Source organism: Rhinatrema bivittatum, chromosome 10 (genome assembly GCF_901001135.1).
Source record: "Rhinatrema bivittatum chromosome 10, aRhiBiv1.1, whole genome shotgun sequence".
Taxonomy (NCBI): Eukaryota; Metazoa; Chordata; class Amphibia; order Gymnophiona; family Rhinatrematidae; genus Rhinatrema; species Rhinatrema bivittatum.
The window spans coordinates 47,286,401-47,312,410 of NC_042624.1; the positions used below are offsets into that span (position 1 = coordinate 47,286,401).

A 26,010-nucleotide genomic window follows, 5' to 3' on the forward strand; every position below is an offset into this window, starting at 1 on the left:
TCCCTCATGATGATGAAGCTGGCTAGATGACAAACCAAATAGATAAGCACTGCAGTATGTGAATGGTCTCTCTCTCTCCTGGGGAGCTTCCCCAAATGGTTTACTTGGTACTAAACAGAAAGCTGGCCTGTCTCTGGCAGTCTCTGGCAGAAACACCATGCTCCATCAGCTTCTCTTTCCCATCCCTGTCTCGCGTGGCTATACTTGCTAGCAAGGGTTTATGCTTGACTTTGGTTGAAAGGCTAAAGCAGTTAAGATGAGATACTGAATTTGTGATAAAGGGCAAGGAAATAAACCTTCTCACTCCTCTGCTAAGATACCCTCTATAAAATGTTTAGATTACTTAACTCAGGAGGGTGATCCAGCCATGTGCTCCTGGGCCTGGATATCTCTGGGAAAGTAAGTCTCTCAGCTCCTGGCTCCTCTGTCCCATGATGAGAGTTTACATGTAGCTCTGCTATGAAGCAAGAATGTCTGATTCTCTATTTCCTTAGATGGCAGATTTCTGTCTCTCCCTCTCAATAATGAGCTCTTCAAGAGAAGATCTGATTGCAGGGCTGCCAGATGCACTCCTCTCTTCCTAGCTCCTGGCTCCAAATTCTGGCCATCCTACTCTGTACATACAGACAGAGCCAGCCAAATTGTGCCTTTTCTATCTTAAATGGTATCCCAACATTCTTTTTGATTCCTCCTCTGCAAGCGCAGTGCTATTTTCTGGGCAGGCTAAGCAGTACCATCCTTTTCCCAACAACACTGTGAGTGCTGGATGCTGGCTCTTGTAGAACATTTGTCATTCATAGGACAGCACACAGGGAGTTTTGATGTATTTTTATATTCTTTCACCTTGGCTGCAGCAGGTTGCAGTCTCTGCAGGGTTAAGAACCCCTTTGTAACAAGTCCAAAGCACATCACTCAGATCCAGACACAGCTTGGTCCACTTTGTAAAGCTCCAACACATGATACATGTAGAAAGCTTTAGTTTTTAAAGAGCAGCACACTATTATTGCAAGCCAAAACAAAATAGTCTTTTGGAAATATATATGTGACCTCCTGAAGAGATGGGGTTGAAGAACACAAGATGCAGAAGAAGGATTCTGATTGGAGCAGAAAAAATGCCTTGATACATGTTGATTGTTGATTGTAAGGTATGTGTACTTGTTTAAAGTGAATTGCAAATATGAACCCAAAAAAAAGGCCATTTTCAGTTTGCTCTTAAGAGAGCAAACCAAAGTCAACTTTGATGGAAAATATCTGAAAAGTTTGGTTTTTAATTGGCCCCTTTGGCCCCCTATGAATGCCCGATTCTCCTTCCTGGGGCTCCTTAGCACTTGCCTGGAGCTTCCCAAGGTCCCTGCTAATAGCCCAGAACCTGAGCCTACTGAAACGTGATGGAACCAAGCCCAGTATGCAAACCCCATACTGCCCCCCAAACAGGTGCCAGGCCTAGTATCTCCCCAGCCCCATTTGCACCTGCCATTGGGACCCTGAATAAAGAAAGGGGGCAGGAGTGATGCCCATTTGCTCCTGCCCCACCAGCCTCCCTTAAAAAATGGCACCAGATGGCCCTGACAGCATAGCAATCATAAAATGGCATTGGTCACCATTTTGCATCACTATGATGCCGGCACCATTTTCAAAAAGCCACCAGTGTGGTAGGAATGGTTGGTTATTGCTTCTGCCTCTTTTCTATTGAGGACTCCCACAGAAGGAATAAGTGGGGTCAGAGGAAGTCCCCACCCTGGAAAAGTTTTCTAGAGGTCAAAGAGTTAGCTCATTTTCTTTGTTTTGTGATTTTTTAAAAAATATTTATTTTGCATCAACAAAATAAATAAACAAACATTAAACGAATTTACACCAGACCACCTCCCTTCTAAAATGAAATTCCAAACAAAAAAAAAAAATGTTGGGACCTGCACCTACCTATTGATTGAACTTAACTGAACAGCACTGGCATTGGATAACAAGGTTGAGACACTTCTAATGATATGGAAAAGAATTTGACATGTGTGAAATGAAATCATTACATAATGCTCAGGGCCAATGCAAGTTTAAAGGTTTCCTGCTAGCTCCCCCTACCTCCATCCCCACTTACCCAGGATTCTACTGACTTACCTCCCTCACTGGGACAGCTACAGGGCTCACCTCCACCTCCTCTGGCAGCCCTACCATGCCCACTCCTACTAAACCCTAACCTCCTATTGAACCCTGACCTCTTCCACAGAAAGGGACCGTACTTCCTTCCACCCCCAACCTCCTGCCAGGCCTAAGCTTTTTTTTCTGGCAGTCCTAACCCTCCTGCTGGGCTGCTTCCCTTACAGAGTCTCAGTCGAGTGCCTCCCATCAGGCCTCTGCTATCCCTTCCTTGATACTGTTAACGCAATTCCATCATTGTTCTCTCCTTCAGTGGCAGAGGGAAAGGGGACCTGGATTCAGACAGCAACCAATGAGGGCTCTGACTTTTATGGTTTGGGGAACAAATAAACGTGGAGGTAACTTGCTGATGTGGCGCTTGCTACCCTTAATCACTTTTGATGAAACTCCAATACTGCTCTCTGCTTCCATGACAAAGGTTAAGGAAAATTGGATTCAAACAGCATCCAAGGACCCTGACTTTTATGGCCTGGGAAACTGATAAGCATGGGGTAACCTGCACAATGCAGCATATACTGGTTTAAGCTTGATGGGCAGACTGGGTGGATCATTTGGTCCTTTTCTGCCTTCATTTCTATGTTTCCTTTTCTCCTGACCAGCCTCCTCCTACCACTGGGCCTCCTTCATCTTCCATTAGCCTTCCTCTCACTAGATCTCCTACTTTTGCCAAGCCTTGTCCACCATTTTTCTTCCTTCCAATAGGTCTCAACATTCTCTTCTGCTGATCCTAGTGCTACAAGAAGGCCTCAGTCTCTTTTGCTGGCTTCCCTCCTTATCAGCTCAGCTCTGAGTCTTTGGTAGGATAAGCAACATTGGATTCATTTGTATAAATGTTTGACTCTGGGGACTGGCATTATGACAATGCAGTAAATCTCTATGATACCATGACCTCTCCTCCCCGGCTCCCCCTTAAGCAGGCTTAATGATTCTGAACTGTCCAGCACAGCACTTAAGAGAGAAAGTTGCATGAAGAAGGAGCAGCAAAAGTTGGAGGAATTTTTTCCACTTCTTTCAATTTGCCACCATATGTGGCTACCTATGCAGTTTTATGGGTTGCACAAGCCTTGATAACTCTATGAATACGGATTTCCCCTTACCATTTTATAATGGTACAGTAGAGGCTGCCTTATTGGCCTTTTTAATAGTTTATTACAAAACTGATGACATGATCAGCAGATGGAAAAATCAAAGACATTCTTGCATCAAAATCAGTGGCTCCATGGAGTTTTGTCACAGTGGTAGGTAACCTGAGTCCAAGTAATTCCAGATGTATGAAAGTGTTACATTCACTTGTTTCTCTGAAGGAAATTGATGTTTAGAAAGTAGGTGGGGGAGGAGGGAGAGTCATAGTATAAGGCAGCATTGGGACGGTGCAGTCACTGGCCAGGCTTGCCAGGGTGCCCTCTCCTGTTGAGATGTGGCAGGGAGGGCTTGTGGCAGCCTTGGTGGGCTGTAGGTGATGCACTGCTGGAATGTGACAGCAGACTTCCTCAAGACTGGGGTAGGACTTTGGGAGTGCAGAACATTGTTGTTTGTTGGGCTTGGATTGCTTGATACTGATGTTAAAATAAACTGCAGCCTTTATAAATCCATTTCTGTTTGCATTTGCATATTATTGAAAGGAAGGAGAATGGGAGGGAGTGCCAGCCAGGAATGATCATGCCTGCCTATGTTAATGCATAAACCATGTTCTCAGGCAGCTGGCATGCACTGGATGTTAAACAGTAATAAGAATACGATTAGAGTACTGAAAGGGGAAAAATAAAAACTGCAAGATTAATTTCATAATCTATGTTTGTCTAACCTCACTAAGAATGGAGGCAGTTACACTGCTCTCTCCTAGCAATAACCCTCATGGCTACATTATATGAAGAAAACAGAAAAATGGTCGCATTTCTCATGCGAGGTAATGCAGTTGTGAGGCAATTAGAATAAATCTTAATTTGCCTGTGGCTTGTCAGTGCTTTCTGGTGATTTGTTTATCAGGAGACATTTTGTATTGTCCTCAAGAAAAAAAAAAAAAGTGGTGTGTATTTGTAATGCTGAGAGGCAACACATTATCCTATGGCATTAGAACTGCTGAGAAAAATTAGGTCTGAAGGGACATTATATCCTCACTAGCTGCTGAATCCATGAATGACTGGGAATTAGGGACACGGGCTTTCCAAACCTGTTCTGGTGACCCCACAGCCAGTCAGATTTTCAAGGTATTAAAAATGAGATCAATGAGATCAATCTGCATATTATGGATATCCTGAAAACTCAAATAGCTGAGGGGTTAACCAGGAAAGGTTGGGGAAGCCCTGGAATAGGGACTGAAACCAAGCCTGCTTCTAAGAGTCCATCTGTACAAAAACGTAAGATTGCCATTTATTGATTTCTAGCGATTTCTGAGCTTATATCCAGGAAACATCACTTAGTTATTAGGATAATAAATGAATTGAAAATCCAAGAATAACAGTGCTCACTTAAAAAAAAATAGCAGGTACTCTATTTTAATAGGGCTCAAGTCACTCAATGGTAATTTGCTGAGTATGGCCAGCAAGGATAGCGAAAACCTCTTTTTTTGTTATGCGGTTCAGAGGTCTCACGCCTCTTGAGAAAAGCAATGGGAGGGTAACTTTGTAGCAGCCCACGTGCTTTACATCAGTTTCCAAAGAGGAGGCAGCCGCGTAATTCTCCTTTAACAATTATCCCACCAAAACTATCCACGCGCATTTACACCTGCGAATATGTGTGCGCAGTTCTTTCAGGGAATTTATTTGCGTGCGTGCGAAAATGCAAACCCTCATCCCCAGGAATGCCTGTAAAAAGTCATTTCTGCAGGCAAAGCTCTCTTTTACCTGTGGAAATGGCTTTGAAAATGACCCTCCTATTGGGTGTTTTAAGCCAGCCTCCACTCACTCACAGCTTCATAACACATTAGTAACAATCTTGCACTATGCATGGCTTTCATTATTCTTTTCCAGAAATTCAGCCTGGTTCGCATAACATCACCAACATCTTGTACTGCACAGAGGGTATGAAATGCTGGGGTTGTGATGACACTCTGTTAAAAACACTTTGTTACACTGCTTTATTTAAAGATGGTGAAAACCATTTACTGGCCCAACCCTATAGAAAGCATGACAAAAAGGAAGGAAAATATAAATACCTTTTGATGGAAAAACACATATTTATAAGAAGCTTACAGAGAAAAATAAACAAGAGGTAGAGGCCCCTGTATTTATTTTATCACATTTGGTATCCTGACAATTAGGGTGCAATCATGGCAAATTACATAAAAAAAAAATGCATGCACAACACAATAAGAAAAACATTCATATATTTTGCATGTGTTTTCTTGCCCTCACTCCCTTATTACAAACAATCATTGCTGTCTACAACTCTGAGACTTTATTCTGTACTATACATCTCACTTTGCATACACTGACATCTCTTGATTCTACATTATAAAGCAAACTATGCAAAGATATGAGAATAGAATAGAGATACGAGGACAGTGTGGCTACCTGAATAGGATAGCAAGAACATTCTCTGCTCACAACTCATTAAGAATGGACATGCCATGGAAGTACATCGACACCTTATCTCTTGCATTTGCAGTACAAATATACTTGACATGCTGAGTAATTATCAACAACTATATTGTCTGTAAAGCAGTGAGACATCTGCTGACAAAGGACAGACTAATGCACCTGTGCCTTATGTTACCCTTTGATAGGATATATATGGAAGGAATTCTTTCAAATGTGGTTCTGCATGTAGAAGTGACATTGTAATAAACTTACTGACTGCATGTGAGGGTGCTGAACAGTGGTGAATGAAACAAATAAAAGCCTAGCACAAGAGAGAGAGAGAGAGAATGTAGCATAAGCTACATGTAGGCATTAAGGTATAAAATATATTTAAAAAGTCAGCATCACTATCACCAGTGGGAAATAAAACTAACTAGATTTTGAGAAACAACTTATTCATGCTCAACTTTAGCCATTTCAATAAGGTAAAGAATGGTTGGCAAAAATTCTGGAGGGTCTTTCAACTATTACAATTTTGGAAAGGGTTTTTTGGAGCTGGCTTTCCTATTTTTGAACAAGCAAATCAAATTATTAGTGTCACTAACTTTCCATAGGAAGTGATCTGATCTGAACTTACTCCTGATATGTTCAGGTCTGATGACTCTAGGTGGTTCCCAACCCCATCCAGGGGGACACCCCCCCTCCCAGTCAGTCGGGTTTTCAGGATATTTTATTTATTTATTTATTTAAAGAATTTATATACCGGGGTTCCTGTATAGTATACATATCACCCCGATATCCACAATGAATATGCATGAGAGAAAATGTGCATGTTATGGAGGCAGTGCATGCTAATTTTCTCTCATGTATATTCATTGTGGATATCCTGAAAACCCGACTGGCTGGGGGGGAGGGGGGGGAGGGTCCCTGGACAGGGTTGGGAACCACTGCTCTAGGACAAGAGTAAAAAGAGCAGAAATATTTGGGTAAATGGGTGTTTCTGACCATGTCTGTGACGGAGTGGACATTAGAGCTATGCAACTGTTTTAACTGAATTTGTAAAACATGACAAATAAAGGCCAATTCATTTCATTTGGGAGGCCCCAAAATGAATTGAGAGGCCCCTAAATTAAACACATCTTATACATTTAATTTGGCTAAAACCAGGTTGGGCCTAGGCCTAGACCCAAGGTAGGGGCTTCACCTAGGACATAGGCAGAGGGCCAAAGCAAGGGCGAAGGCCTGAGTACGATGCCAGGTTCTAGACCTAGGCCTAGGCCAATGCCAGGGCAACATCCAAGACCCAAGCAAAGGCCCAAGGCCCCCCAAAATGTTTTGCCAGGGTAAGGAAATTTCTCAACCCACACTGTCAGGTATCCGATGCCGCAGCCAGGCCAGGATCCAAGGCCTGGTCATCTGCCTAGGCCAGAGCCTAGTTCGAGGCCCAACACTGGGGCCTGGTCCAACGAATGGGTCCCAAAGCCTGGGTGTCGGCCTAGGCCAGGGCCTGGCCTACAGGTAGTGTCCTGATGTTTTGGCCATGGCTGCAGCCTGGGCCCAAACCTGACACCAGGGCCCATTCCAGAGGCTGGGTCCTGATTTATGGATCTCAGCCCACAGGCTGGGTCCTAACACATGGGCATAAACCCAAGCTCGATGCTGAGACTCGGCCCAGAGGCCAGGAAGTGGCACTGGGACCTCGACCCAGGATCAGGAACAGGCTCTGGGGCTGGAGTACTGGCATATATGTCCTCTTCTTGTCTTCTTTCTTCTGCAAATGATGGCATCCATTAGGAACGCGCCAGGTAAATTAACTGCAGTGCATCCTCCTCAGTGAAGGGTGCCATTGTGCTGTAGGGCAATGCCTTACAGTGCTGTATTGCAAAATGGCATCCAATGTTGAGGAGGATGCACTCGAGTTAATTTATAGAGGAAAGAAGACAAGAAGAGAACCTACCCAGCCAGCGTTCCAGCCTCAGTGCCTGGGCCTGACCCTGGGCCAAGGTCCTGGGTTTGAGTCCTGGCCTCCAGACTGGGCCCTAGTGTCAGGCCTCATCCCAGGTTCTGTTCTAGGCCAAGGACCAGGTCTCAGGCCTAGACCTTTGCTCTGGCCTAGACTGAGACCTAGGTGTTGGGCCCAAGGCTTGATCCCTGAGTCTTCCATAGGGCTTAGGCCCATGTTGCAGCAACCTACAATGCCCTATGTCTATGTAAGGCCCAGACTTTGGCCTGGGCCTAGGCATTGGGTCTAGGCTCCCCAAACCTGGTCCTAACATCTACGCCCAGTCTGAAGCCTTGGCCATGTGAGGCCTAGGCCATGGTAGGTTTCCACAACTTTGGCCTATGCCCTTATGCAAGGCCAAGGCTTTGGCCTGGGCCTAAGCCTTGGCTAGAATCCCCCTGGACAGGGTAAGTGGGGGCCAGGGAGGATACTGGCCCTGTCATTGTTTTGGGTGGGAGGGATGGCTGGGTGGCATAGGAGGCCTCAGGAGGCCCCATTTCTTTTTTTTTTGTTTGTATTTTGGGAGGAAGAGGATTTAATGCTTATTTAAGTTTTAAACAAAATAAATATTAGACAAAACTAAATTTGTGGGAAACCATCCACTGAAAAACAAAACAAAAAATGAAAGAAAATGTTCTTCTTTTTCCCATCCCTACTATACACTCCAAACATCTTTGTATCACCACTCTGAATAGTTTTTTTGTTGTTGTTGTTGTTGTTTTTATATTGTCAAGTATGTCCCAGCTATCAACTTTTATAACAGTTACTATTTCAGGTTTCTGGTTCTGTTCAGCCCAAGCGGTAAAATTTATTTTGGATCACTCAAGCACTTAGAGAACAAATTTTCAAGGATGAATTACTGAAGCTGTATAGAAAAAAGCACTCAGTATAAAAAAAAAAAAAAACCCATACGTTTTTATGTCATGAGCACAGCTACATAATCTCAGAATTGTAAACAATTAATTACTAAATAGGAATCTTTTTTAACTCTGTAAACTTTTGGTCCACATGAATGCTTAGGTAGGGTAACTTCATGATTCCTCACATTGCGGTATAACCTGATTGTTCATTTTACGCGCAGACTTTACCAAGGTTTTTCGAAGCAAACGTAGGCACACCAGCTCACTTTGAAAATTTGCAAGTAAGTGGCCAGAAACATGCAGGGATAATGTTATATCTCCTCTGAGGGTCAAAACTTATGTGCATGCACTTATGGGCTGACTGTCCCCTGGGACACCTCTTCTCAGTTTGCATAAAAGTACATGCACATAATTGTACACAAACAGAACACTGACCGATTTTGTAATCAATATTTACGTGCATAAAAAACAGGTTTTATGTATGTACAGTATTTTTCGCTCCATAAGACGCACTTTTTTTCCCCAAAAAGTGGGGGGAAAATGTATGTGCGTCTTATGGAGTGAATATAAAAAAAAAAACCAAACAAAATCTAACAACCCCCCCCCCCCCGACTCCCCCAAGACCTGCCGACTTAATTTCCTACAACCCCCCACCCTCCTGACTCCCCCAAGACCTGCCGACTTAATTTCCTACAACCCCCCACCCTCCTGACCCCCCCAAGACCTGCCAAACGTCCCTGGTGGTCCAGCGGGGGTCCAGGAGCGGTCCGGGAACGATCTCCTGGGCGTGAGCTGTCGGCTGCCAGTAAACAAAATGGCGCCGACGGCCTTTTGCCCTCACTATGTCACTGGGACCGACCGCTGCTATTGGTCGGTCTCAGTGACATAGTGAGGGCAAAGGGCTGTTGGCGCCATTTTGATTACTGGCAGCCGACGGCCCAAGCCCAGGACACCGCTCCTGGACCCCCGCTGGACCACCAGGGACGTTTGGCAGGTCTTGGGGGGATCAGGAGGGTGGGGGGTTGTAGGAAATTAAGTCGGCAGGTCTTGGGGGGGGGGCAGGAGGGTGGGGGGGTTGTAGGAAATTAAGTCGGCAGGTCTTGGGGGGGGTCAGGAGGGGGGGGGGTTGTAGGAAATTAAGTCGGCAGGTCTTGGGGGGGGTCAGGAGGGTGGGAGGTTGTAGGAAATTAAGTCGGCAGGTCTTGGGGGGTCAGGAGGGTGGGGGTTGTAGGAAATTAAGTCGGCAGGTCTTGGGGGGTCAGGAGGGTGGGGGTTGTTAATTTAAAGGGTTGGGATGGGGGTTTTTTTGGGGGGGAGGGGTTCCCAGAGAAAGAAAAGTTTTCTGATCTGGGGAGTGGACCGAAATGGCCCTCCCCATACCCGAAAACAAAATGGGGAGAAAAAAAAAAGCTATGCACTCCCCTAATTTGCTCCATAAGACGCCCAGACGCAGAGCCGGTTTAGCACAATCTTTTTTTTTTTATTTTCCCCATCTGAATCCTAGGTGCGTCTTATGGAGCGAAAAATACGGTAAATGGTTTTGAAACCTCCACTCTAAATCCTTGACTCACATAAGATATGAGCTGCATCCTTTTTGCTGGTAAAAGATGCAGCATTCAGTAGTTGTATTTAACTTTTGCTCTATTGTATTGGAAATAAAATAATGCATATTTCACTGCACTGTGGAATCACATTTTTGCCGATTAAGTTCTATGACAGTTGCCACAGTGAATTTCCTAAGGCACTAGCTCACTATTCTAAGTCATGGTCACCCTGCTGGGGCTGCTATATGAGGGAATACATGCCTGGTACCATACAGTAAATATAACAGTAGGCAAATATTAGTCATTTTAACTGTAATTGGTTGGTCATGTGTAGGTAAGGAAAGTACTAGAGTGAGCAGTCATGGTTTTTGGATTTGTGAAAAAGAGAAAGGTAACGTGCAATTGCCAGACCCGCTGAACATCGGTAGCATTTGCAGCAATAACCTGGATTCTGTTATAGGTTATGTGGCCTGGGTACCACTAGATGGCTTGCTTGTCCTATACTTTATAAGGGCTATTCTTTCAATGGACTTTTGTTTAATGTTGAAAGGTTACAAGTTCATTTGCTGTGTTGTAAAACAGGGAAGGTTCTGGTTAGAAGAGTTCATCCTGAGGCCACGAGAAGGGGGGTGGCCAGTAGGAGGATGCAAGTAGGCAGCCCTTGCCATAGGGGTTTGGATTTTTCTAAAGAGTACAAATGTTTATCTTATGGTTAAACTGGGGGAAACTTCCAGAGTATGGAGCTAGGACAGCCCCAGTAGGTGTGAAGTTAGTGGTGTAAGTGGCCAATGGCCGTGTAAGTATGTGTGGTATGAAAAGGAGTCTTTGCCCTTTGGAAGGGGCTTAAGGGGAAGTCCTGGGAAGAGGCCTCTGGAGGAGCCAAGTCAGAGAAATGGTTGGAGATACAGCAGAGACTTCACATTGAGGTGCAACATTTTGCTGGAAGGAGTTACTTGGTGAAGTGTGGTGTACAGAGGAGGAGGTAGCGATGGGTTGTGGATTAAATAAAAACTATCAGAAAGCTTCCATCAGCTTTCAAGAGAGAGATAAGTATTGCACTGTGAAGAAAGTGAAGGCATTTGAAGTTTGGAAGTTGTACAAAGGAACTGTGGTGAAGGGGCCAGCTGGTCCTATGGGAAGAGGTTAGTTCATCATAAACCTCAGGACCAGCACTAGCCCCATGGTCCAGGGATTCACCATCCCTAGAATTGCTCCTGAAGTGTGATGTCTGGATTTTGAGCTGTTTCAGAAGTGTGAGTACAGTTTTGAGTGACTTCTGTGAAAGGAGAGAACAATATCTGGGACCCCCTAGGGTTCAAGAGCAGAGACACCTTGGAGGGAATCGGAGTGGGAGGTCTGAGAGAAACTGCCCCAAGGAAAACAGTAAAAGCTATTAAAAATCTACAAAGTTTCCTGTGTTCTCCAGCTCCAATAACTACTCCTTGTGTCATTGCAGATATTTCTATCTTAACCTGGCTTCCAGGGAAAGAAAATTGTAATTGGCGACATGAGTTGTCAGATTTTTTTTTCACTCTAGTTTGTCAGGGAAAAAAATATCCGTGACTGGCTTCTGATTTCCTTAAGGTTCCCATTTCATGCAATAATCCTTGCAAATTTACAGTGGAAGAAAACATTTGCATTCCTATATTTGAAAAATGCAATTTTCTAATGGCAGCAGTCCCTTGGAAACAGGCTCTGGCAATTGTTTGATAATGCTAGATGCAGGCATTATCTATCTATGGCTCAAAACATTTGGGTTGTGGGCAACTGCCTCATGATAGAGCCTACAATGGAAGAAACACTTGGTAGAAAGAAATGCAACAGGAAAGAAATGTCTGAGGTTTATTACTAAATTTAAAACTTCATGCAGATTACTTTTAAACCATGTGAAATGAAATCAGGAAATTGTAACAGCCATGGTACTTGTTAGGAGATGATTTCAATGCTCTGAATCATAGCAAATCAAAAGGAAGGGATTATTATATAGAAGGTGTAACCTCACAGTGGCTTATTATGGAATCATAGGGGATTAACTGCGCCTCCCTTGTACTAATCCTTGGTTTATGATTGGATAATGTTATGAACTTTTACAGTACCTTCCAGTGCTCATGAATATTGTATTTCTACACTTTCAGATTGTGTTCTACATCTCAAGATACTGTGACACCAATTCCATCTGTATTTTACATATTTAGGTACTTAATACAAAGCTCTAAAAGACAAAGGAGACTATTTTACATGTTTTCATTTAGATTGATAGTTTTGATACATTATATTTATGCATTTTCCTATAAATGGTAATAATTATAATACTTATGTTTGACACTTGAGAATTGCAGAAATCTATAAGATATATTATAAGAAAAGCAGCAAGCTTTATTTCCATTTTTACCCTCTGTGACATTTGATACTTCCTGTATTTTTTCCCTTTTCATTGTAAAACCTTTTGTGATAAAATGTGTGTACTAGATGGTGATGTGTAAAAATACAAAAAATTGTTCTGCATTTTGATACTATTTGCTTTCTTACCTTGTCACCAACTGGACCAATAGAGCCAACTGAACCTGGAGGACCTTGTGGGCCCTATAAAAAGAATACATTGGCTTAGAATTGGAAAAGGCACACAGCACTATTGTCTTTTTTCCACAAAATGTATAGTTTATGTAAAAAACAATGTGGGACACTCACATCAGCTCCATTAGGACCCTGAGGACCTCTTGGCCCTGGAGGACCAGGTGGACCCTGTTTAAGAGAGAAAGTGATAAATCAGGAGATAATAGCAATAGCATTTGCATATTAAAGTATTGCTGAGAAATTATTAAATTGTATATGTAAACAATATTGAGAAAATATCACAAAGCCTGTATTATATGAAAATGGTTACCTGTAGAGCTTTGAAAGTTATATGCTTTTACTTACTGTATTTATCCTAAAGAACCTACCATTGGACCAACATCACCATTTTCTCCTTTCTCCCCAGGGGGACCAGGTAGACCCTGATAAAATAAATAAAAACAGCAAATTTGAATAGAATTCCTCAAACATCTTTTGGAAAATATTATAAAATGAAATAAAGACAGAACATTTTATGTGAAAGAGAGTAGTAGAACTTTTCTTTCCCCTAAAAGCAGCCACTAAAAACCCCCATTATGAGTGATCCAGTGAAAGGCAAATAAAAACATGGGGGGAGGGGGGATATAGATATTTTTTCCCATTCTGTGTCTATGGGGTGGGGGGGGGGGGGACCCTCCAGTAAAGCAGGCCCTTTGAAAACTGGAGTCATACAGACTATTTCCTGAAACTGTGCTGATGTGTGGAAAACACAAATAAAAGAGTGAAGTCTGCTAGGTAAATATACTCTATTTTCCAAAGATGTCACAGAGGGCTGGTGGCATCTTGTAGAGTAAACGTCTGATGAAATGAACACTTCTCCTTGAAAGCTTATACCAAAAGAAATCTGTTAGTGCAGTGGCTCCCAAACCTGTCCTGCCGGACCCCCAGGCATTCAAGGTTTTCAGGATATCCATAATCAATATGCATGAGATAAAATGTGCATGCAAATGTATCCCATGCATTTCATTGTGGATATCCTGAAAACCTGACTGGCTGGGGGGAGTTCCCCCAGGATAATTTGTTAGAGGATAAGGTGCCACCAACCTCTGTGCCATCTTTGCCACTAAGACTAACATAGCTACACCTCTGGAAGTCCCATATGCTAAAGAAAACCTCTTCCTAACCCAGCCATGGGTATCAGTGTGGCGGGAGAGCATTCTATTTACATCCTGTTAAAAACGCTGAGCTAAGCAATAGGCATTGGGGCTTTCTAAATTGCAGTGATATGGATACAAGAAGAGTCTTTTGCAGCCCATTAGCATGTCGCCTGAGATGTTGTGCAGTGTAGTAAAAAAGTTGTACCCAGAACTAATGAGGCACCTCTGCACTGTGTGCTTATGAGTTAATTTGGAACAAAAAACAAAGCAGGCTGCATGACCGCATTAATTCCCTTACAATCAGAATGTTACAAGGGAATTTAAAAACTATGCAAGAATATAAGACAATTAAAATGAAAATGATAGACTATTTTGAATGAAGCAGAAAGGGACTTAAAGAGAACAATGATTTCTTCACCCAGTGCTAGACACAGGCAGGCCGATGCAATACCATGCACTGCAGGCAGTGCACAACTCAATGCGCGATTGAACGCACGTTTTGAAGGCTTATCCATAACAACTGATGCAAAATGGAGGCTGACACATCTAAATCACGCATCAAATCACTCACATAGTTAATAGCGCTCATCACATGTAAATTCATGTATATGTGGCAAAATTCATGTATATGTGTGCAAAAACAAAATGTGCACCCGATGTGCACATTTTTACTCTCTAAAATTAATGCCTGCCCCGGAGGAGCAGGTATCAATTTTTGTGGAGCCCAAAAAGTGTATAGAAAAGCAGAAAATACTGCTTTTCTGTACTTCCAACCAACTTAATATTGTGGCGATATTAAGTGAGAGAAACTGAAAAGTTAGAGCTATCCAAAAACATATACGGTATATAAAAAAAAATAGTGTGCCGAGGATCAGGTTAGGAAAAGAGATGCTCAATTAATGAGTATGGCTGTGCACAGGTTAGGAAAACTAACGCTCGTAAAATTGAGCGTCCGTTTTTCTAACCCGCTGACAGACACCTCTCCTGGGCGTCAGCTGCCGAGGAGGTGCTGGGGTGCACAATTTCCACTAGCACAACTTTTTTACAGTGGTAGCTCATTTGCATATTACTTCAGTCACCCCAGCGAGGTCGATCTGCACATGTTAGGAGAGTGGGTTCTCAATCACGAGCGCCCGTTTTCCACGTACCGATATTACATCGGCCTGTAAGGGCATGAACTAAAAAAATGTTTTACATTTGTGTTTTTTCTTAGGCTTTTTTATTTTTGTTTTGTTTTCTGTTCATTTTGTTTATTTGAAAAGAAATAAACATCAAAAGGAATACAAAAAAAAAGGAAAGCAAATGAATCTAATGGGCCATGTTCCCTTTTCCCACACTGAAACAAAACTTAATGCCACTGAGATTAAAGCATTTAACCCCCCCGTCCCCATGGCTTCTCTATGTCTCCTCTCCAGGATGCCTCTTACCCCTTCCGTGGAGTCTCCGCCGCTGCCCCAATTTGAAAATGGTGGTAACTGGCCCTGGGCTCAGCGCCATGATGTTGAATGGCCATACAACACCACGGTGCTGGCTTCCGAGCTATCAGACGCTATTTTCAAATCAATGGGGCAGTAACGATTGGAAACTGCTTTTGGATTTTGGAGATCCCACAGAAGAGGTAAGAGGTGTCCAGGGGGTGGGGGCAGGACATGTTATGTACCCTGCCCACGGAGCTAATCCCCGCGAGCAGGCTCCTTACCACGTTGCTGCCTTCTGTACCCGACGCAGCTGGACCCCGCCGAAATCAGGCCTTCCCATGTGGCTGGAGCCGCAAATTTAGTTACCTTCGCGGCCTGGAGGCCGCCCATCCAGCCCTGCTCTTCACCACGGCCGGAGCCGCGGACTTCTGCCTCCCATCACACGGCACGGAGCCGCTGACATCCTCAGGATCCCCGGTGCAGGAGGCCGCAAGCCCCGGACTGGATTGGCAGCTGGAGCTGCCCCCGGGGCCTCCTGCAGTGGCTGGAGCCGCTGCCATCATCGGAGCCTGTCTCCAGGCCCAGCCCTGCTCTTGCATTGTGGACGTCGGTGCAGGACCGCTGTCCATGATCCTGCACAGCCAACTTCCTGCTTCCTCTAGGCGCGCAGCCGTGCCTCTCTTCTACATTTAAAGGGCCCATGGCCGGATATGCCCTGGGCCCCACCTAGTGACTGTTTCCTGTTGCAGCCCTATAAAGGGCTGGTCTTGCAATTGCTCTTTGCCTTGCATCGGAGTTACTTCAGTCCTGGAGGCTCCTGCCTGCCAGAGCTCCGTCAGGTCTTCTGTCTTCTTTGTGGAGCTCCTCGTTTCATATTGTCGTCTCGTCATGCCATGTCTTCATTGCCTGAGGTCCCCGTCCAGGTGTCCTGGTGTCTCGCTTCCTGTTGTTCTAGCCTTCCTTGGTGTTCATTCTTGCTCCGGAGCCTTCTGTTCTGCCAGCCGTGGATCTCCGGGTGACGGGTAGCCGTCATGGGAGATGCCGGCAGTGGACTGGTGTCCTGTGCTCCTGAGCCGTCTTGTCCTGCCATCCCTTGTGGAGCTCCGGAAAACATCTGGCTCCGTCATGGAAGTTCTGCCTCGGCTGGATTCTTGCCTGTGCTTGTCCCGCTCTTCGCATGGTCCGTGACCAGCCTCATCGGTCTGTGTAGGACGCACAGTGGGACAGGTTGGTCCGCGACCAGCCCATTGGGTCCGCCTGTGAAGGTGGGCTGAGTAGGGCGCTCTGAGAGACAGTGCCAATGTCCATCTTCCCAGCTTCTTGTCTCGTCTGGACTTCAAGTTCCTCGTTTCGTCTCTGATGCTGTTGCATCAGCCTTGGTGTCATGTCTTCAACAGCCTTGGTGTCATGTCTTCAACAGCCCTGGTGTCATGTTTTCACTTCAACCCTTGTCTGTGATGCTGTCGCATCAACCTTGGTGTCATGTCTTCGTGTCAAGGCCTCTGTCTGCCCTCATCCTCAGGCCGGCCTGCTGCTCCATGCCGATCCAAGCAGCAGGTCCGAAAGGGCTTGGAACGGTCAGAGGACCGTTCTCTTACCAACATCATCTTGTTGTTGGCGCTGGGAGCTTGCAGGCCTGGCAGAGGGTAAGACCGTGTCTCTGCCATCCTGGGACAATTCGCCAACCCTCGGTTCAGTCCTGGATCCATCTGGGGTCGGGCTGAGGCCCAAGGGCACACTAAAACACCTGCACACAACAGAATGCAAGGCCCTTTGAGGCTGCCTACACAACAGGACATATGGATCAATGTTTAAATGTTGATGATGTTGAGTATTTTTGTGATTACAGCAGGAGACTGAGCTAGGGTGTGTGTCTGCTATTTTTGAAACAAAACAAAATACCCAATGAATTTCACTGGGGGTTTCATTTCGTTCTGACAAGTAACAAAACAGATTGGTTGCAGTTTCCATTCCATTTCAAAATGAATGCATATGCCTACCAGGTACCATCTTCATATAGTTATACATTCTGCTCGTTTTCTCTGTTGGCCACCTCACCCCCTGTAACCCTCTCTCTATCCTCCCCTTATAACTCTTTACAATTTTGAAACAAATACCACTGTTATAATGTAACCTATACTGTACTTATATATTCAGGCAACATCAACTCTAGTTCATTTTGTACTGATCTGAAAAAAGGGTAATTGTTCTCCTTCAAAATCTAGTTACAAATATATTAAGTGATATCACATACAACTTGTTTGACTTTTATTTTCATAAATCATCTTTAATAAACTGTAAGCTGTGCTTAGAGGAGGGCTCAGAATCAAGTTGCCTCCTGTCTTTTACAGTCTTATGAATGTCTTCACCTTGAATAACTTTGAGATATGTGAACAAATGGTATCTGAAGTTAAATTAATTTCAAGCACTCCAGGGTAATGTCAATACCAATATCATTTTCCTCATATGAAGAACATTAAATAAATAATTACTGGGTGGGTTCTGGCTCTGCTCTCATAAATGGTAAGCAGTTCAATAATCTTGACAGCCATTTTATCTGATGGTGATTGGACCAACAAATCATGTGTAAAGTTCTCTCTTACCAGCCTATGCGTCCATATCACATTTTTCAATCAATAAACTGTAGATTATCATTGTGAGGTACACAAATTCCAGATGCTCTTTTGGTTTATGCAAACACTTTTTCCCAGTTTCTTGCTCAACATAGGCGTCAATGGCAATATTTCATTGATGCTGTTGCTCTCAAAGGCTTTGCTATTCTCATGAAAATTATACTAGTGAAGGAAAAAAAAAACAAAAGCTCCCGACTTACAGCAAAGCTTTATTGCAATTAATTCAAGTGACCTTAATACATGGTCCCACAGACTTGATGGGTAAGGGAGAACAAAGCAGCACCTTAACTTAGCTAACTGAAATTTAGGGGTGGACAATCTAAAAATGTTCATTTTAATTTTTTATGTCATTGATTTTTTTTTTTTCATTTCAGCATGTGCTAAAATGTAAAAAAAAAAAAAAAAAAGTTTTTCTTTCATTTTGACAGCAACACGGAATGAAACAACTAAAAGAAAGCAGAACTCTACTCAAAAGCTGACTAAGCTGAAATACTTTGCCAAGGGTATTTAATATTGTATATTCTTAAGAGGAGAATATTGTATTTACTGATGCCAATTTGCTGAGACTAGTGCTGCCACAATTACTCTTCCAGCTCCTGGGCATAATAGGGCTTCACGTCTTCCCAGTTTCCTGTTGCTTGCAAAAGGTACATGCCCTGATGGGAGGGATTTGTGTTGCATCAAGGACAGCAGTGCAGCTTTCCTGTCTGCCTACTTGCAGCCACTTGCATTGGGTCAAGATTGTTTCCTGTTTCTTTGCCAGGTGAGCCAATCATTTCATCAAGAGTGGGGAAATTGCACTTCATCTTTGTCACCAGCTAAAAAGGCCTTCGTTTTCCCATTGAGCACACTGGTCTTTAGTGACATCTGTGATGAAGGAGTCTAATTGTTGGCAAGATTCGGCATTCTTTGTGGACAGTATCAAGGAGCTTGTACTGCTTCAGATACCACGCTGCATTAGCTCTGCATGGCTTGCACAGGAATCTACTGCTGCTCTGAAGGAGCAGCAAGGTAAAAAATGTAAAAACATCTAAGAGTTAGGTAGGGGGTAGGGGTTGGGGAGGAGAGAGGAAAAGGTAGGAAGGTTAGATAGTACTACAGGGAAGTTCCTTCCCAGTCCGCTCCTTAATTGGAGCAGACCGCCCACACATGCATGTGCAGATTTTAAAATGCGGCATGCATGCTCATGCCAGGAACGGCATGCACATGGACGTGCGTGCGCTGCTTTTAAAATCGACCCCAAAATGCAGGATAGACTTCGACTTCAACTAATTTCTAACCCAAATTTAGACAAATCCGTGACAACTGCTATGATAATTTTGTAATGTAATGGAGTCTATCAAGTAAAATAATAAATATTAAAGTTCTAACTGTGGCATTGGGCATCTTGCCCTACAACATATGGTTCCTAGAGATAAGCAATCCCAAACTTGTCAGGACCATCCCTCTACTGCTTCCTGCCTCATCAAGCTGATGCTCTCCCTCTAGGTGACCTTTCTCCTTCAAGGCAGCACAGGGGCTACCAGATTGGAAGTGGGACTTCTCTTCTATATCTCTTAGACAGCAGTGAGGGAGAAAAACCATCCCATCAGTACCTCCCCCTGAGGATTATCTGAGATGGTTGGATCCCTGCCTAGATGGGAAGGTCAGATTAGTGAGCTCTATGGTCTTTTGGTTTTGCTTCCTGAGGGTGAAGAGCTGCTTTTGGCTATCCTTGCCCTAGTTAGGGCCTACTTATCTAACCAGGTGTTCTAACAAAGAGGAGATTCTTTTCAGTGACACCCCCACCCCACCCCCCGCCTGTGAGGATCTGTCTCTTTTCAGTGACCCCCCCCCCCCCTGCCTGTGAGGATCTGTCTCCAGCTGTGGAAAAGAGATTTTTGTTGGAATTTGGCTAGTTTGGGATTTTGCTGGAGGTGAGACCCTGACCCAACCCTGGTAAGGGACATGATCCAGAGGCCGGGGAGTAGATGATCTGATAGCTCTTCACCAATCCAATGCAGGGGTTGCAGTGATTGCTTTCACCATCAGAGGAAGAGTTGGTGCTGTGAAATTTCTGTTTCCCCTTTTTGGTTCTGAGGTGATTTAGAACCTCCTCATCTCGTGTTCTGGAGATGGGTGGTAAGAGCCAAGTTTCTGTGCAACATCAGACTCCCCCTCAAGAGAGGTCATGGTTGGAGAAGTCTGAGTAGAAGAAATAGGATCTTTTTGGAGACCTACAGTTAGATCTCTACCCTTGGAAACACAGGACAGAGGCTGGGGAAAGACTGGGACTCTGTTGGTATGATTTTTCAGGTTTTGGGGATCCTCACCCTTAGGATTTTTATGTCAGTCTGGTGCACTTGTCCATTCAGAGCAGGAGGGGGTAAGCAGCCTCCCAGAAAGCAAAACCAGGGACACATACACAGAAGAAAGTGGGAGAGTCCACCTTGTAATACAGATGTGAAGGGGATCAGTTATCCACGTGACTGGAACTAATCGGGAAAAGGGGGTGGGGGTGGGGTTGAAAATATAAAATATACAAGTTCTTTGTGATTCTTAACTGTGTTCCATGCATGTCTTGATATGTATCAGAACTCATTGTACATCAAGCATTTGTTGTATTTTAAACATAAATTCTGAAGAATCCTGTCTGTTACTGCAGCACCAACACCATCAAAGAGTTATAATGTTCACCGTCCCCCAAAAGCAAAGAACCTACTGCTTGGGACACTGAGATTTGGGGAAGTAGCAAGAAGTAGCTCCAGAAATAAATTATTTTATGGATCCTCAGGATACAGTTAAATCCTTTAACAAAGGGATACAAAGTCATACATTATTTTGTTATTCTAGTATTTTAAATATTTGTCTAGAGCCAGTTGTATTTCCTTTTCTGATAGTTTCAGAATTCTTTAACTTGTCACAATCAAAATCATGCAGTTTTTAAAATATATGCTAAACAAGAGCACATGATTCATTCTTATATTAGAAATGGCAACAGACATAGTAATTTGGATTATTTTAATGCGTCTTTGACAAATCTGATATGTCTGGTTGCAATCAAACTTTATACTATAGGAATCCCTTGGACAAAGGCTTTCTATTGATTTGCAGCTCACAGAGCTACAATTTCTGAGTTTCTGCCCTAAAGCAGAAACAGTCCCACTCTAATTAGAAATTTTCTCTTTACTGAAAATAGAAAACAAAGAAAATATTAATGGAACCTTGTTGACCACTGATATTTCTTTTTCAGTGAACAAAAATGAATTTCTTGACTGGAAGGATAGGCGCACTAATACTGAATTAGCTTACCTGTAGCCCGATGGGACCAGGGGGACCAGGAAAACCACGTGACCCTTCATCACCTTTTGTCCAAACATTCCCTGCTGACCTCTTGGTCCTGGCTCCCCATCAGTTCCCTAAAAAGTAACAATGCAAATAATTTTTAGATAATATGAATATCTTCTCATTAAAAGTTTGCTATTTTTGGGACAGTTTGAAAATATACCTTCTTCTGATAAACTATATTATCCAGAAGGAATTATGGCATCTGCATAATGTCTAATCAAAGAAAGATAAGAGACACTATTTCTCAGCATGGCATCTTTCATTTTTACTCAGATTTATGGACAATAAACTCTTACTATAAAACAATAAAGATTGAGGGGCAGATTTTAAAAGGTATGCGTGTGAGGTACATTTGGGCATGCTACCCAGTGCACACAAATGTACGCCCAATTTTATAACTTGCGCACGCAGCCGCGTCATGTTATAAAATCAGGGGTCGGTGCGTGCAAGGGAGTGCACACTAGTGCACCTTGCGTGTGCCGAGCCCTCGGGGGACCAGCTGGCTTTCCCCATTCCCTCCCCACCTTCCCCTCCCTTCCCCTACCTGTCCCGCCCCCCAGCCCGAAAAAAAAAACACCCTGTACCTTTGTTTTAGAAGTTACGCCTGCCAGAGGCGTAACTTGCGCACATCAGCCGAGTGCCATGCTGGCGTGCAATCCCCCGGCCGCTGTGCCGGAGTCCTCGGCCATGTCTCCCGGACCACTCAGCCCTGCCCCTGGACCGCCCCACCATGCACCCGGGCCATCTGCCCCATCCTGCCCTGCCCCCTGCCCACCCATTCAGAAAAGCCCTGGGAAATACACGCATCCCGGGTCTTTACGCGCACTGCCGGGCCTTTTGAAAATAGGCCCGACGCGTGTAGGGCTTTGAAAATCTGCTTCTGAATGTTCTGCTATTATGTGTGCCATGTGACCATGAGACTTCAGTAGACTTTCTTGTTTTTTTATGGTATTTTAGTTTGCAAATATCTATTAAATATATTCAAACAAATCAGCATTTCAAGTACAGCATAGTATCTGCACATTGTCTCTTCCTGAACTGTGACTCAAATTATGCCTGCACATCTGATTTAAAACTAATTTTACATCTCACAAATACAGTTTGCAAAATTCATTACAGATAGCATTGTCCACAAGGAGACAATGCTAACATTTTTTTCATAAGAAAAAATATGAAAGCCTAGAATAATTTGGAAGAACATAGTATAACCAACAGATTACAGGACATGTTAAAGGCCAGGCAATCTGTGACTCATCCAAACCCTTATATTTAACCAACACATATAACTCAACAAATACATGAACATGAATGTTTCAACTAGAATTTATAAAGGCTACAGCTTTATTGAATCCTGAACAAGAAAATATAACCTGTGCACCTGAACCCTCTTAGCTAATAAGTACTCAAGAAGAGGATCAACCCCAACCTGTTGTCTTAGCAGGAAAGGACTTGGCACTAGTTTTATTGGACTGACCATCCCATTCAAGCAGCACTGCCAGTCCTCCAGGGTTATGAAATAGATGCACCAAGAGACAGCAGCTTGCCACCATACTAAAGCCTATTGACCCAAATGATAGATGAATTCAGCAGTGCTAGTGGGAATTTTACAGAAGTTGACATTGTTCAACTCTATGAAACTCCTTCTCCCCAGGCTCAGGTATCCTGCTCAGAATCAACAATTGACATCCCAAAAGGCAAGATTACAGAAAAAGCACAAGCATGCTTAAACAATTGCTGTCAGGTTCAAAAAATAATTAGCCCAAAAATCTTTGTCATCTAACTAATCCAATTCATCTAGAACTGAAACCCTATATATGGAGTCAAGAGAGGGCAAGCAGATGGACAGGCAACAGTCATGGCATTAGAGACAGAAGGAAAAAACAGGGTCCTTCTTGTCTTCTTCACGGCCTCCTTGCCTACCATGCCCTGCTAAGAATGGGGCCATAGCTGCTCAGCACAAGAGCTGCCAGGTCTGGCAGCCCAAACTAGAAGTAGGCTGGCCACACTTGTGACAGGGATCATGGCTATGAGCTTTCTCATTAGGCTTGTATGGTGTCACCACCTATCTCCTTTACTGCCAGTAAGCCAAGAGGGATGCTAGTGTACAGGCATCTCTGTTACTAGCAACAACTGTGCTGGTAGAGCAGTGCTGCCCATATACCTCTGTAATCAATAAAATGAATGTGCTTATGAGAGTGTTCTCACTTGTATTCCTCAATAGCTAAAAAAGTCAAGCTTTTCCACATGAGATTTTCATAGAAAAGGCAAAGATCTGACATAAGCAAAGGAGGGTCTTGCTTGGCATCTGAAGTGTTTTGGTGTGCTAGACATATAACATTACTCACCGCTGCACCAGGTGCCCCAACAGGTCCTTGAAGACCAGGTGGACCAGCAGGCCCCTTGAAATAACAAAAGATAGTAAAGTCATATTGTCAATGGAATCTAAAGGAAACTGAATTAGAAGAGATAAGCATGTATTACATTATTTTGCATTTCTGCACTAAAGTACAATATTTCTAAAACAGATTATTCCACCGGTATGGAATAGGAAGCCCAAACTCTCTCCAGTTTAGAACAGTAAACAATTATTTAACTCAAGCTTTAGACTTTCATGACAGCAATCAATTTTGTATTAATATTTATTTAAAATGCTTTTAAGTTCATAATGAATATTTAAAATTTGACTCCTCCTAGTCAAATATATTGCACAATCTTAATTTTAATAAAAGTGATTTTCAAAATGAAGTTATTTTATTTCAGTTACCCAGAGCTCTGACACCTATGGTGCATACAGTACATACATGGCCATCCAATAAGACGATTCAGCTGGCCACCATCAGCTAACTAGGTATTCTCTATGAGAGCAGTATATATTAGGGATGTGCATTAATTAAAAAAAGAAAGTAGTGGATGCATGGAATGGCCTCCCAGTGGAGGTGATGGTGGAGACAAAAATGGTGTCTGAATATAAGAAAGCACGGGATAAATAGAGGGGATTTCTGAGGCAATTGTAAGATGGAAGGGTACTCTAGATGGGTGATTTGGTCTTTTCTGATGTTATATTCTCTGAGCGAGGCCATTGTCGGTTCACTTGTTCTGTTCACATTGGCATTGGTCTGAAATGTGGCCTGTGCCATTTTTAAAACTAACACTAGCCAGGACAGGAGCTAGTGGGGAATGTTCTTGGCCTTTAGACCATCAGGAGCAACCATGATGGGGTATGTGGGGGCCGGGAAGTCTTTGGCCTGGTAATTAATCCAAGGGCTGGGCAGGGGGTGGGGTTGGAAGAGGCCCCATATGTTTTGGATAAGTCCTTCTGGGTAGGCCTGAGCCCCTTGTCCTCTTTTGTGGTGGGCAAGAGGGGGATTGGAGGGGAGCAGGATGACCAATTTAGGTCTTTTGTTTGTTTGTTTGTTTTTTTGGGGGGTTAACATTTTTTAAATTCAGTAAATGAACCAAAAAACACTAAAAAAAAAAAAAAAAAAAAAAGGAGAACCCCTGTGATGCTGAGCAGTCAGGACTAGCCAGGGAGAGAGGGGGAGGGGGCAAGCAGTTTTTCTAATGTCCAAGTGGTCCAGTCTATTTGGATCTTACTTCTTACTCTCTCTCTGCCACATATGGTGCATGGTAATAGGAGGGGTAAGGTATCTGAGGCTTAGGCATTTTGGTCCTTCATTCACTCTCTGGTGTTTGTCCCTTTTTTAATCCCACTTTTCCTCATGGATAACCCAGTTATCAGAGCAGCAGTCCTCCCAGCTGAAGACTGCAAACAGCAGATCCCTCAACAATCCACCATAAATGTGCCCTTAAGTGAGTCAGTACATGTCACTATTTAATAAAGACTGGCACTCCCTTGCCCCAGGAGTTGTTTATCGTGTCACTGCATCATTCTCTTCCACTGCTGGTTGAAGAATGCATAGTGGGAAATGTCTAATAGAGCAAGAGAGCATCTTTAAAATAAAAATGCACAAAAAAGAATTAAGTACAGATGACTAAAGATTCAGGGCTTTGAAATAAGTCCAATGGATTTTAAATGGTTAGTACAATAATATTTACCTAATAATTCAAACAGTATCATAAATCTATAGACAACCAGAGATATTTGCACTAAAGAAAAGTATAGGGTCTGGTCGGGTAGAAAAAAATACAGCAGCAATCTCTAAGTACATCATCCAAAAGAAGCAAAATGCTACTTGGGAATAAAATCTAAAAATAATGATCCATGTGTGGGGATGCAATTTTCACAGTAAAAAACACATTAATTCACTGAAATAAATCAATTAGAAGCTTACACTTTCTCCCTTGTCACCTTTACCACCTTTCTGACCGGGTTCACCAATTTCACCCTGTAATTGAAAGACAGCTGTTAAGTTTCTTCTTCAGATTGACCTATCATTTGACAGCACTCAGTATCCCGGTATCTTTAAATGTCACCTTTACCATGATTATGGTGTCTCTCTTTTATTCTTCAGTTTCAAGTGTGAAGCCCTAAGGGATATTTTTGCATTGATCAGTCAAATTGCTCTGACAGACTAATCTTTGTATTGACTGGTACACTGCAAAGCATGACAAGGCCTGGCTTTGAAGTGTATTACCATTGTCTTTAACATAAAATAAAATGGTACTTTTTCCAATTACTGTGCTGCACATTAATAATAACATTATCCAGAGATATATACTAATTGAAATATATACAACTACATAACTGTTTTTTAAGGTTGATTGGAAAGTCTTGAAAAACACAGCTTAACACAAATTACTGCGTAACTATTCCAGAAGAGTAGAAACATTTTATGTAACTATAATATGAACATCTCATCTGATGCCAGTATTGATACACATAAAGG

The 26,010-nt window shown here is 43.2% G+C and overlaps 1 protein-coding gene across 1 annotated transcript in view; it reads right to left on the reverse strand.

Annotated features, from left to right (window-relative positions):
• COL11A1 (collagen type XI alpha 1 chain) overlaps positions 1–26,010 on the reverse strand; it is a 623,839-nt gene that overhangs the window by 95,543 nt on the left and 502,286 nt on the right. Inside the window, 7 exon segments of the mRNA XM_029618381.1 lie at positions 12,605–12,658; positions 12,764–12,817; positions 13,018–13,071; positions 21,128–21,186; positions 21,189–21,234; positions 23,509–23,562; positions 25,456–25,509. Of these exon segments, the coding sequence (XP_029474241.1) occupies positions 12,605–12,658; positions 12,764–12,817; positions 13,018–13,071; positions 21,128–21,186; positions 21,189–21,234; positions 23,509–23,562; positions 25,456–25,509 (375 nt within the window).